The following is a 14,728-nucleotide window of genomic DNA, read 5'->3' as shown; positions in this document are numbered from 1 at the left end:
AAGATTTAACCTGCATGCATGCTTTATTTTTATAATCTAGCATTTGCCACATACAGTTGTGGAGACTGTAATGAAAGCATAAATCTTAGATTTTAAGTGAAAGTACCTGGCACATTTATATTATTTCATTACTAAAGCTTTTTCTTCCCTTCACCCCACTTTCCTCTCTCCAGGGTTTAGGCTCCATGTGCTACCAAAACTAACCTACAGCCAACGTGCATTTATTTAGAAAGACGTTCAGAGATGAGGCCTCTAGCTGGCTAATCCAGAGCTTATGGGGACATGGTTGGAGGAAGAAAGAGAAAATAAAAGTGCTGTGTTGTAATTCCACCCTTTCCTATGATGCATAAATGAAAGGTTCCCTGTGCTCTATCCCTGCACAACATCCTCCATCTGCTGTTGGAGAAATAATCTTAAATACTTAAATGCAGAATTCTGCAGCTTTCAGTGGCATGCATTTTTTTTTTAAACTTAGCCAGTGAAAACGGGTTATAGCATGTAGCATATAAGCAATGCATTAAATGGCAACTGCTATTATTATTATAGCCATAATAATATACAGTATAGCAAAGGTTTCCTATTCAAAAGGAATGAACTTGCACCAATGCAATAAAGTTGGTAAAAAAATTTCTGGAGAATAAGCTTACTACTGAGTAATTCTGCTATGCCTCTACAATCTCCAATTTTGAATTCCACATCAAACCTCAGTTCTCTCTCTATTCCCACACCCCTCTTCTCCCCCTTTAGATCAACAAAATCAAGTGTATGGAACAGAAGTGGTAATTTCTCATCTTTCGGCTATGCAATTATGTGACTAGAAATAAACAAAATTGGAGAAAAATAGTCTGACAACTAAATAAGAAGGCAAGCCTGAATCTTATTTAATGCTCCGCTTCAGCTGTTAAGAATAATAAGAACCACTGCAGATCTATTGTATAACATGGAGGCTATTAATAATAATGTATTGCATACTTGAAAACTGCTAAGAAAGTGGACCTCGAATGTTCTCACCATAAACAAATGATAAGTATGTGAAGTAATGGATGTGGTAACTGGATTAAATCATTTCACAATGTACACATCTATCAAACATCATGTTGCACACCATAAATATATACAATTTTTACTCGTCCATTTTTTTAAAAAGAGTAAGAACCAAAAATCATACTTTTTTTCTTGTGTATCAAAGCTTTTATATAAGAAACGAAGTGGTAATCTAGTCCATTTTCTTATCTTCAGACTTGCCTGCATTGAAGATAAATTTTTTTCATATATATTCTTAACGATAATGATCCCGAGATGTCCACTTTGTAGGTATTCAAATAAATAAACCCCAACAATCTAAAGCAGGATATAAATGGCGAGTGGCATGCAGTTTCACAAGAAAGGGATTCAAAATTATAACTGGATAATCTCTCTTCCTCCTTCAAAAGAAGTGTCCCTTTAAGAGAAAAGAAGTTAAAATTTTCTTTTTCCCCATTAGAAGGCAGTAGATATTGAACATCCTCGTGTCCAAAAGGGACCTATATTAATAAGCACGTAGGCCTAAGGGTTGATTTTGCTTTGTGGAGATGCCGTTAAAACCACAGCAAAACAAAAAGTCTTGCTTATATTTTAAAAAGGGCAAACTTATTAACATTTTAATAAATTAATTTAAGTCATCTGGTACTTAGAAAATGGATCTTGTCCTTCAAAGAAAATAAATGAACAGGATGTAAGTAGCTCATGAGTTCATGCTTTTGTTTTAAGAACAAGTAGACCCTTTTGCTCATATGCTCTGCACTGTAACACCCACTCATTTACCCAGCAAACTCTTGCTGAGCACCTACTGTGGATCAGGTACTGTTCTAGGTTCTGTGCTAAAAAAGACAGTCCCTGATCTCCAGACACTCTGAGAGGGTGGTAAATTAGCAGATGGTCCTTGCAGATATCAGTACAGAAAAGAAGGAACAGTGGAATAACATATCCTTATCACACCTCTGATTACACTTGGAAGGTCCCCTTCCCCCGCACAAGTCCAAGCACAGGGTCAAGGTCGCACGAGGTTGCTACCTCTTGCTTTCTCTGCTTCTTGTCACTTATGCACTGAAGTCCCTTCCTTATGCCCTGCTTCTTGTCACTTATGCACTGAAGTCCCTTCCTTATGCCCTGCTTCTTGTCATTTATGCGCTGAAGTCCCTTCCTCCCTGCCCTGTGTCTTCCCGAGGCCCTGTACTTACTTTGCTGCATCACAATACTCTCCCACCCAGTTCCTCGAGTCGAGTCTGCCCCTTCTTACCGTGAATCCCAATACCTGGGTAAAAGTCTGGCACAAAGACAAGGATAAATATGTGCCCAATGAATGAATGGGTGAACGAATGAATGAGGATGCTGTGTCCCTCAGTGACTAAACAATGACCAAGCATCTGCCCTGTGCTCAAGCTAAGGAAAGACAGAAAGCTGGCTAAGCCAGTGGAAAGAGCACAGGCAGTTAAGACGGCTGGAAAGGACATTTTCCCAGGAGAACATGGCTTGTCTTCTGCTAGAGCATAAGCTTCTGTAGACATACCAACAAATATTGGGAAGAAATGGGTTTTGGATTCAAATTCAAATAGCTCCAAGTTGAGATATAAAGGGAATACAAACACACACCTACTTCATCTGAGATGAGCTGCATAAAGCACACAGTGTAACACCTGACACCAAGTGGGCATTCAATATGGTCAAATCTAATCTAATATCTAGTCCCTGCCTGAGCAACCCCACAGTCCTGGAAGAGAGACAAGCCCACAAGGAGGCTGAGAAATACTAAGTGGCTTCCTCAGGGTCAGTTGGTTAGTGGCAGAGATCTGAACCCAGGCTTGTCTGGTTTCAACACCCGTGTTCTGGACCACCACACTTAAGTGAGATGTCAGGAGAGGAGACAGACTTCAGAGTCATCCTTGCAGGAGACAGGTGTGTCACGGTGGTGGATGTGATCACAGGGAAAGAGAGGGACCAATAATGAAGGCTTGGGGAGTGCCTGAGTTTTAGAGGGACAGAGGGGGAGGGCCAGCAGATGAGACTGGGCCAGGGCCAGCAGAAGGGGAGGCAGGAGTGAGGAGGGCTGGGAGAACCTCCTGGAGTGGCCGGCCAGAATGGTCAGACGCTTTGGACAGGTCAAACTGGACAAAGGCATGCACATGTTTTTGGCGATCAGAACGCTGGGTATCTGTGCAGGAGCTGGTTCAGCAAAGCATGGGGGGTTACTGCTTGGATGCCAGGGGGTTGAGGTGTTAAGGGGAGGCAGTGAAGCTTATGAGTGCAAATGACCCTGCAGATAGAGGAGAAGGGGAAAGAGCTGGGCAGAAGGGTGACTTGAAAGCCAGGAAGCCAAAGGCTTCTTTCTGGACTGGGGAGATGCTATGTGGAGAGGAAGAAGGGGAGGTTTAGGAGAGCAGACAGCTGAAGGAGCAGGCTTACCAGCATCACGGGTGGTAACTCAGAGTAAAGCAGACCAGTCACTTCAGCAAAAGGACGGATGTTTCCTTTGGAAGCAAAATGCAGGGAATTGAGGGTGTTCTGGCCTTGCGTTCTGGTATGTTGGACCAAGACAAAAATGTCTCCTTATTCCATAAATGATACTAGGACAGGAGAAAGTTACCATTTTGGAGAAAGTTAAGCTGAACTCCTATCTCCTTTCTTATACCAAAATAAATTCAAAATACTTCAAAAATTAAACATTTAAAAAATCTACAAAAGCACCAGAAGGAAATGCAAGAGAATTTTTATTATCTTGGAGTGGGAATTCAGCATGACACAAAATTCAAAGGCAATGAAGTGAAATGTAACTACATAAAAATTATAATTGTCTGCTGGGCACGGTGGCTCACACCTGTAATCCCAGCACTTTGAGAGGCTGAGGCAGGTGGATCACTTGAGGTCAGGAGTTTGAGACCAGCCTGACTAATATAGTGAAATCACATCTCTACTAAAAATATAAAAATTAGCCAGGTGTGGTAGCGTGCGCCTATAATCCCAGCTACTCGGGAGGCTGAGGCAGGAGAATCGCTTGAACCGGGGAGGTGGAGGTTGTAGTGATTACAAGTGTGAGCCACCGTGCCCGGCTAACGGCCCCAATTTTATGTGTTCTGGAGAAATTAAGTGGTTAGCCTAAGGTTAGTGGTTAGCCTAGGATTTGAAAGCAGATCTGTGACTTCAAGAGTTTATGCTGCTCCAGCACAGCTGTCTGAAGGCCAGCTTAAGCCACTAGTCCTGGTGCTCTGACATGCATTTTGGGTGACTGAAATTCCAGCCACAAGGCACCATGAAGCTCTACATTATTCTACATGGTGCCTAGGACAGGAAAATTAAGAGCTACTTACGACTCCATTTTGTTGATGAGCATGACTTTTTAAGAGCTTTTAAATTTGTTTACAATGCTAGCCATGAGAGTGAGAAGAGTTCAAAAAGCAAAAAAGTAAAACACACAAAGGTGGCTAAATCACCTGTCTAAAAAAATCAGTACATGCTTCACCTAGTCTATGAATCTACTCACTGTTCTCCCCAAATCCAGGCATTTTCACTGTAGTACTACTGTGTTCAATAAATCTTTATATAACAAAGGTTGATCTGACCCAAAGAATTCTTTTCCTGGTCCAGAAAAGTAGACTGATATTGTTGTCTCTATTTAATAGATGGAACAAAAAGAATTTATGTAATTTTCCCAAGTCCTTTAGTAATTTAATGACAGAACCAGATTTGAGTTCAGAGACTCCTGCTTTCTAATTTGCCTCAAACACTGCACAAAGGGATTATTTCCTCCTCACTTTAATTTTTTCCTAGGATTTTCTTGGAATCAGTTCTGAGTTGATTTTGGAATAATAAAGTATTACACTAAGTACACAGAGTAGATAGTACTGGAGTCTCAGTAAATTCCTTAATAGACTCAAAGCATTTGATTTCCTTGAGGCTTTTTTTTTTTTTTTTTTAAAAAAAAAAACCAATTTGGCTCAAACTGAGAATGCTCAACATTTTTAAGTAGCAGTGGCTTCTAAATGCTCTCCTAATATATAGACAGACGGATGGATACATTTTAGCACAATGTAACTCTGCTTAGGAAAACGCCCATTTAGAAAAAAATTCACTTGGTATTCTGTAGTAACACTGTATCTGTTCTAATAGGCTCTGGCATTAAATATTCAATTAAATGATATTTATTTAATTAAAATCATTGCCCCCTAATATACACATGGGGGACACACACATGCATGCATGCAGATCGTGATAACTTGACTATCTCTCAAGTGACTCAAAGCATTGAATTCCGAAAACCAGTCACGTGCCACAAAATAACAGATCCCATATATGACAGCAGTCCCATAAAATTATAATGGAGCTGAAAAATTCCTATCATCTAGTAACTCTGCCGTTGTTAACACCATTGTGCAATGCATTACTCATGTGTTGTCATAAGGCTGATGCTAAATCTAGTGTCTGGAACTGTGGAATGCTGGGATCAGAGAAAGCCTGAGAGAACTTCTTAGATAATACAATCTTGGGAATTTTCAGATTTCAATTTTACAAACTAAAGTTTCTGAACCTGAGCCCACGGCTTCAGGAACTTCCAGATATGTTATGCAAAACTTTGTCTCTGTGTATATACATACCTATTTCTGCGGAATGGGTGAAAAGTTTTTATCAGATAAAGGCATTGTATTAAAAACTTGCCTCGGGGTGGAGCCAAGATGGCCCAATAGGAACAGCTCCGGTCTCCAGCTTCCAGCCCCAGCGACACAGAAGACGGGTGATTTCTGCATTTCTGCTTGAGGTACCGGTTTCATCTCACTAGGGAGTGCCTAACAGTGGGTGCAGGACAGTCGGTGAAGCGCACTGTGCGCGAGCCGAAGCAGGGCGAGGCATTGCCTCACTCGGGAAGCGCAAGGGGTCAGGGAGTTCCCTTTCCTAGTCAAAGAAAGGGGAAACAGACGGCACCTGGAATATCGGGTCAGTCCCGTCCTAATACTGCGCTTTTCCAACGGGCCTGGAAAACGGCACACTAGGAGATTGTGTCCCGCACCTGGCTCGGAGGGTCCTATGCCCACAGAGTCTTGCTGATTGCTAGCACAGCAGTCTGAGATCACGCTGCAAGGCGGCAACGAGGCTGGGGGAGGGGCGCCCGCCATTGCCCAGGCTTGCTTAGGTAAACAAAGCAGCCAGGAAGCTCGAACTGGGTGGAGCCCACCACAGCTCAAGGAGGCCTGCCTGCCTCTGTAGGCTCCACCTCTGGGGGCAGGGCACAGACAACCAAAAACTCAGCGAGAACCTCCACAGCCTTAAATGTCCCTGTCTGACTGACAGCTTTGAAGAGAGTAGTGGTTCTCCCAGCACGCAGCTGGAGATCTGAGAACGGACAGACTGCCTCCTAAAGTGGGTCCCTCACCCCTGAACAGCCTAACTGGGAGGCACCCCCCCAGTAGGGACAGACTGACACCTCATTCAACCGGGTACTCCTCTGAGACAAAACTTTCAGAGGAACTATCAGACAGCTGAATTTGTGGTCTCACGAAAATCCGCTGTTCTGCAGCCACCGGTGCTGACACCCAGCCAAACAGGGTCTGGAGTGGACCTCTAGTAAACTCCAACAGACCTGCAGCTGAGGGTCTCGTCTGGTAGAAGGAAAATTAACAAACAGAAAGGACATCCACACCAAAAACCCATCTGTACATCACCATCATCGAAGACAAAAAGTAGACAAAACCACAAAGATGGGGAAAAAACAGACCAAAAAAACTGGAAACTCTAAAAAACAGAGCACCTCTCCTCCTCCAAAGGAACGCAGTTCCTCACCAGCAACGGAACTAAGCTGGATGGAGGATGACTTTGATGAGTTGAGAGAAGAAGGCTTCAGACGATCAAACTACTCTGAGCTACGAGAGGAAATTCAAAACAATAGCAAAGAAGTTAAAAACTTTGAAAAAAAATTAGAGGAATGGATAACTAGAATAACCAATGGAGAGAAGGGCTTAAAGGAGATGATGGAGCTGAAAGCCAAGTTTCGAGAACTACGCGAAGAATGCAGAAGCCTCAGTAGCAGATGCGATCAACTGGAAGAAAGGGTATCGCTGATAGAAGATGAAATGAATGAAATGAAGAGAGAAGGGAAGTTTAGAGAAAAAAGAATAAAAAGAAATGAACAAAGCCTCCAAGAAATTTGGGACTATGTGAAAAGACCAAACCTACGTCTGATTGGTGTACCTGAAAATGATGGGGAGAATGGAACCAAGTTGGAAAACACTCTGCAAGATATTATCCAGGAGAACTTCCCCAATCTAGCAAGGCAGGCCAGCATTCAGATTCAGGAAATACAGAGAACGCCACAAAGATACTCCTTGAGAAGGGCAACTCCAAGACACATAATTGTCAGATTCACCAAAGTTGAAATGAAGGAAAAAATGTTAAGGGCAGCCAGAGAGAAAGGTCGGGTTACCCACAAAGGGAAGCCCATCAGACTAACAGCTGATCTCTCAGCAGAAACTCTACAAGCCAGAAGAGAGTGGGGGCTGATATTCAACGTTCTTAAAGAAAAGAATTTTCAACCCAGAATTTCCTATCCCGCCAAACTAAGCTTCATAAGTGAAGGAGAAATAAAATACTTTACAGACAAGCAAACGCTGAGTGATTTTGTCACCACCAGGCCTGCCCTAAAAGAGCTCCTGAAGGAAGCACTAAACATGGAAAGGAACAACCGGTACCAGCCCCTGCAAAAACATGCCAAATTGTAAAGACCATCGAGGCTAGGAAGAAACTATAGCAACTAACGAGCAAAATAACCAACTAACATCATAATGACAGGATCAGATTCACACATAACAATATTCACGTTAAATGTAAATGAGCTAAATGCTCCAATCAAAAGACACAGACTGGCAAACTGGATAAGGAGTCAGGACCCATCAGTGTGCTGTATTCAGGAAACCCATCTCATGTGCAGAGACACACATAGACTCAAAATAAAGGGATGGAGGAAGATCTATCAAGCAACTGGAAAACAAAAAAAGGCAGGGGTTGCAATCCTAGTCTCTGATAAAATAGACTTTAAACCAACAAAGATCAAAAGAGACAAAGAAGGCCATTACATAATGGTAAAGGGATCAATTCAACAAGAAGAGCTAACTATTCTAAATATATATGCACCCAACACAGGAGCACCCAGATTCATAAAGCAAGTCCTGAGTGACCTACAAAGGGACTTAAACTCCCACACAATAATAATGGGAGATTTTAACACCCCACTGTCAGCATTAGACAGATCAACGAGACAGAAAGTTAACAAGGATATCCAGGAATTGAACTCAGCTCTACATGAAGTGGACCTAATAGACATCTACAGAACTCTCCACCCCAAATCAACAGAATATACATTTTTTTCAGCACCACACCACACCTATTCCAAAATTGACCACATAGTTGGAAGTAAAGCTCTTCTCAGCAAATGTAAAAGAACAGAGATTATAACAAACTGTCTCTCAGACCACAGTGCAATCAAACTAGAACTCAGGATTAAGAAACTCAGTCAAAACCGCTCAACTACATGGAAACTGAACAACCTGCTCCTGAATGACTACTGGGTACATAATGAAATGAAGGCAGAAATAAAGATGTTCTTTGAAACCAACGAGAACAAAGACACAACATACCAGAATTTCTGGGACACGTTCAAAGCAGTGTGTAGAGGGAAATTTATAGCACTAAATGCCCACAAGAGAAAGCAGGAAAGATCCAAAATTGACACTCTAACATCACAATTAAAAGAACTAGAAAAGCAAGAGCAAACACATTCAAAAGCTAGCAGAAGGCTAGAAATAACTAAAATCAGAGCAGAACTGAAGGAAATAGAGACACAAAAAACCCTTCAAAAAATTAATGAATCCAGGAGCTGGTTTTTTGAAAAGATCAACAAAATTGATGGACCGCTAGCAAGACTAATGAAGAAGAAAAGAGAGAAGAATCAAATAGATGCAATAAAAAACGAAAAAGGGGATATCACCACCGATCCCACAGAAATACAATCTACCATCAGAGAATACTACAAACACCTCTATGCAAATAAACTAGAAAATCTAGAAGAAATGAATAAATTCCTCGACAAATACACCCTCCCAAGACTAAACCAGGAAGAAGTTGAATCCCTGAATAGACCAATAACAGGTTCTGAAATTGTGGCAATAATCAATAGCTTACCAACCAAAAAGAGTCCAGGACCTGATGGATTCACAGCTGAATTCTACCAGAGGTACAAGGAGGAACTGGTACCATTCCTTCTGAAACTATTCCAATCGATAGAAAAAGAGGGAATCCTCCCTAACACATTTTACGAAGCCAGCATCGTCCTGATACCAAAACCTGGCAGAGACATAACCAAAAAAGAGAATTTCAGACCAATATCCTTGATGAACATTGATGCAAAAATCCTCAATAAAATACCGGCAAACCGAATCCAGCAGCACATCAAAAAGCTTATTCACCATGATCAAGTGGGCTTCATCCCTGGGATGCAAGGCTGGTTCAACATACGCAAATCAATAAATGTAATCCAGCATATAAACAGAACCAAAGACAAAAACCACATGATTATCTCAATAGATGCAGAAAAGGCCTTTGACAAAATTCAACAACCCTTCATGCTAAAAACTCTCAATAAATTAGGTATTGATGGGACGTATCTCAAAATAATAAGAGCTATCTACAACAAACCCACAGCCAATATCATACTGAATGGGCAAAAACTGGAAGCATTCCCTCTGAAAACTGGCACAAGACAGGGATGCCCTCTCTCACTGCTCCTATTCAACATAGTGCTGGAAGTTCTGGCCAGAGCAATCAGGCAGGAGAAGGAAATAAAGGGTATTCAATTAGGAAAAGAGGAAGTGAAATTGTCCCTCTTTGCAGATGTCATGATTGTATATCTAGAAAACCCCATTGTCTCAGCCCAAAATCTCCTTAAGCTGATTAGCAACTTCAGCAAAGTCTCAGGATACAAAATTAATGTCCAAAAATCACAAGCATTCTTGTACACCAATAACAGACAAACAGAGAGCCAAATCATGAGTGAACTCCCATTCACAATTGCTTCAAAGAGAATAAAATACCTAGGAATCCAACTTACAAGGGATGTGAAGGACCTCTTCAAGGAGAACTACAAACCACTGCTCAATGAAATAAAAGAGGATACAAACAAATGGAAGAACATTCCATGCTCATGGGTTGGAAGAATCAATATCGTGAAAATGGCCATACTGCCCAAGGTAATTTATAGATTCAATGCCATCCCCATCAAGCTACTAATGACTTTCTTCACAGAATTGGAAAAAACTACTTTAAAGTTCATATGGAACCAAAAAAGAGCCCGCATCGCCAAGTCAATCCTAAGCCAAAAGAACAAAGCTGGAGGCATCACACTACCTGACTTTAAACTATACTACAAGGCTACAGTAACCAAAACAGCATGGTACTGGTACCACAACAGAGACATAGATCAATGGAACAGAACAGAGCCCTCAGAAATGATGCCGCATAGCTACAACTATCTGATCTTTGACAAACCTGACAAAAACAAGAAATGGGGAAAGGATTCCCTATTTAATAAATGGTGCTGGGAAAACTGGCTACACATATGTAGAAAGCTGAAACTGGATCCCTTCCTTACACCTTATACAAAAATTAATTCAAGATGGACTAAAGACTTATATGTTAGACCTAAAACCATTAAAATCCTACAAGAAAACCTAGGCAATACCATTCAGGACATAGGCGTGGGCAAGGACTTCATGTCTAAAACACCAAAAGCAATGGCAACAAAAGCCAAAATCGACAAATGGGATCTCATTAAACTAAAGAGCTTCTGCACAGCAAAAGAAACTATCATCAGAGTGAACAGGCAACCTACACAATGGGAGAAAATTTTTGCAACCTACTCATCTGACAAAGGGCTAATATCCAGAATCTACAATGAACTCAAACAAATTTACAAGAAAAAAACAAACAACCCCATCAAAAAGTGGGCAGAGGACATGAACAGACACTTCTCAAAAGAAGACATTTATGCAGCCAAAAAACACATGAAGAAATGCTCCTCATCACTGGCCATCAGAGAAATGCAAATCAAAACCACAGTGAGATACCATCTCACACCAGTTAGAATGGCCATCATTAAAAAATCAGGAAACAACAGGTGCTGGAGAGGATGTGGAGAAATAGGAACACTTTTACACTGTTGGTGGGACTGTAAACTAGTTCAACCATTGTGGAAGTCAGTGTGGCGATTCCTCAGGGATCTAGAACTAGAAATACCATTTGACCCAGCCATCCCATTACTGGGTATATATCCAAAGGACTATAAATCATGCTGCTATAAAGACACATGCACACATATGTTTATTGCGGCACTATTCACAATAGCAAAGAGTTGGAACCAACCCAAATGTCCAACAATGATAGACTGGATTAAGAAAATGTGGCACATATACACCATGGAATACTATGCAGCCATAAAAAATGATGAGTTCGTGTCCTTTGTAGGGACATGGATGAAACTGGAAAACATCATTCTCAGTAAACTATCGCAAGGACAAAAAACCAAACACCGCATGTTCTCACTCATAGGTGGGAATTGAACAATGAGAACTCATGGACACAGGAAGGGGAACATCACGCTCCTGGGACTGTTGTGGGGTGGGGGGAGGGGGGAGGGACAGCATTAGGAGATACACCTAATGCTAAATGACGAGTTAATGGGTGCAGGAAATCAACATGGCACATGGATACATATGTAACAAACCTGCACATTGTGCGCATGTACCCTAAAACCCTAAAGTATAATTAAAAAAAAAAAAAAAAAAAAAACTTGCCTCATGTGCCTTAAGAGCATATACGTTATTTGATCCAGTTATTTTAATAAGAATTTTTCCTAAAAGAAAATCAGGGATGTACGTGAAGATATTTATGGCAACACGTAATAGAAAAAAAAATTAGGGACCAAGTAAATATTCAACATTTGGGGGAAACAATAAACAAATGACAAGCTATAAAATGAAATACTGGAAGCTATTAAAGCAACATGAGTCAAGAGAGAATGGAGTCACATGAGAGAAGTTCATGATGCATTTGGTAAAAAGAGGTTACGATCCATCCCCAAAAGACTAGAAAGGGAACCTAGGTCTCCATTTTTGTCCATGTCAGTGGTCCAGGCAGGTTGGATGATTGTCACAGGCAGCTCAGGGAAGCGATCTGAAGTCCTTTTGATGCCAGATCGACCCCATGTCTCTGAGTGGAAATAAGAGCTACGTGCCACTCTGAGAAGTAGGTAACTCAAAGGCCTGAAAATGTGTTGTGAGAGAGTATTTCCACTGTTTTGAGCTAAGATCATGAGTTTGTGAAACCTGGAATGAGAACTGAGATAACATTAGTGACAAATTGACCTGCTTGTAATTTAGGACTTACTCTCATTAAAATGGGCCCTAGTGTGTTATTAAGAAGACACCTTGGTGATCAGAGAATTAGAAAAATCACCATATTGCAACCACTAATGTAACAACTGATTCAGGCAAGGCACATTAATGGGTCTGAAAACCACCGAGTAAAAGGTTGTTGGGGAACAGATTTATTAATTACAAAGAGAAACAGTATGTTTACAGTGTAAACATCTGGTCAATTCTACTCTAACAAATGATCAAACTCAGCATGAACCAATAATGGTACAATTGACATTATGGGCCTCCTGATGTGGTGCGCTGAGAAGAATGCGGTATTACTTACGTAGTTTTCCTGCCGAAAGTGCTTATTCTGAATGTAATCTTAGAGAAACAATCTGACAAATTAAAATTGGAGAACATTCTGGACTCAATACATCAATGTCATAAAAGTTTAAAAAAATGCAGGAGTGCTAATGCATGCAATGCTTGATGCCTGCATGGATTCTGGATAAAAAAATTATAAAAGATATTATAGGACAATTGAGGAAATGTGAAAACAGAGTACATTAGAAAAGGCAATGGGCTTATAATCTACCTTTTCAGCAATATAAAATTTGTGTTTCCTCTGCTGAGCATCCTGGGGCTGTTCCCCACAGGACTTTGTGAATGACATTTAAATTGCTGCTACTTCTGACTGAAGATGGCCTGGGGTAGGGTGGTGGAGGGACACTGTGTGGGTGGAGAATGGCTGGGGGCAAGGCAGGAGGCCAGTACATAATGTCCTCGCCTGGAGAGCAGTGTTAATACGCTTCCTGAATGTGCTCTGAGGAAGCACCCCTCCCCTTACTCAGTCCTCCCAAAGAGACATGTACTGAGGCTCTGTTAGGAAAAACTGACTTTTTAAAATGTAACGAAAACCGTTCTGAGGTCCTAATCATTACCACAGCATTGGGACAGTTAGGCCTTTGAGTCCCCCACTGTGCTCATCAGCACAGGACAGAATGCCTGTGAGGGGCACCATCCACAGGGGACTGCACCTCTATGGGGCTGTTCCTGCTGTCCTCTCCCATGATGAGATCTAACTTCTGAATCTGTGCATGGTTAAAAGGCATCAAATCCACAACAGGCTGTGGACTCCGTTGTATCCAAAGTGCATTTAGGGCCTGGCATGGTGGCCCATGCCTGTAATTCCAGGACTGGCGTGGTGGCTCGCACCTGTAATCCCAGGACCGGCGCGGTGGCTTGTGCCTGTAATCCCAGGATTTTGGGAGGCCGAGGCAGGCAGATCACCTGAAGTCAGGAGTTTGAGACCAGCTTGGCCAACATGGCAAAACCCCATCTCTACTAAAAATACAAAAATTAGCCAGGCATGGTGGTGCATGCCTGTAATCCCAGCTACTCAGGAGGCTGAGGCAGGAGAATGGCTTGAACCCAGGAGTCAGAGATTGTAGTGAACCAAGATCACGCCACTGTACTCCAGCCTGGGTGACGGTGTGAGGCTCTGTCTCAAAAACAAAAAACCAAGTGCGTTTGGGCCTAAGAGCTTACTCTTGGATTTCAGTTCAGTAGGCAGAGGTAACAGGCACACAGTCTTACAGCACAAGGCCTCACAATGCAAGATTCCTTAAACAAGAAGACGGGGTTGACATGACAGCAACAACAAAAATAACAACAAGGAAACAACCCTTGGGGTTACAGGGCTTTCTTCTCCTATGAGTGAAGAAATAGAAACAACTAAGCTCCATTTTTAGCACCTCTATGTACTGTATGTGATTTAAAAAAAACAAAAAACAAAAACCGCCTTAGCTTAAGAAGAGCAGTATTTGAAGACCATTTCAAATTGTAGCTTGCTAGCCATCCAGTTGAAGAAACATGTAATAGAGGGCAGGGTTCTTTCTGACTCTTCCCAAAGCATCTAATAATCCTCAGAGAGAACAGTGAAGGATGGCCAGAAATTTCATACTCAGCTGAGGGATTCTGTGTGTTGCGTTTCTGTCTTCCTGTTTTGGTCTTTGGAAATGAGGCAGCAGGGAATCTTAGAGAAGTCAGAGGGAGACTAAAGCAGATTGTCCTAGTTAATCAGAGTGCTAAAAGGGCAAACTAAAGCTGTTCTCTAATTAACCAACAATCTAAGTTATCAAGAGACCATGTTGATGGCTGAGATAGATGAACAGCCAAAGAAAGCAAGCCAGAGATCCTGACAACCTTCCTAGGCTGAAACTGAGAATCCATCAGTAAAAACCCTTGGAAAGTATGATGCAGCCAGTAGTGACAGTGACTTAGAAAGGAGCATACTA

The 14,728-nt window shown here is 41.7% G+C and overlaps 1 protein-coding gene across 4 annotated transcripts in view; it reads right to left on the bottom strand.

Annotated features, from left to right (window-relative positions):
• LYRM4 (LYR motif containing 4) overlaps window positions 1-14,728 on the bottom strand; it is a 154,451-nt gene that overhangs the window by 75,828 nt on the left and 63,895 nt on the right. The window contains exon 4 of one of the 4 annotated variants that reach the window (XM_063632679.1): window positions 3,910-4,029. The exons of the other annotated variants lie outside the window; for them this stretch is intronic. Within the exon in view, the coding sequence (XP_063488749.1) occupies window positions 3,925-4,029 (105 nt within the window). The 3' untranslated portion in view covers window positions 3,910-3,924. Of the gene's footprint in view, window positions 1-3,909; window positions 4,030-14,728 lie in introns of those variants that run through there. 4 annotated transcript variants of the gene reach the window in all.

Source organism: Symphalangus syndactylus, chromosome 23 (genome assembly GCF_028878055.3).
Source record: "Symphalangus syndactylus isolate Jambi chromosome 23, NHGRI_mSymSyn1-v2.1_pri, whole genome shotgun sequence".
NCBI classification, from domain to species: domain Eukaryota; kingdom Metazoa; phylum Chordata; class Mammalia; order Primates; family Hylobatidae; genus Symphalangus; species Symphalangus syndactylus.
This window is presented reverse-complemented; position numbering and strand designations above follow the sequence as displayed.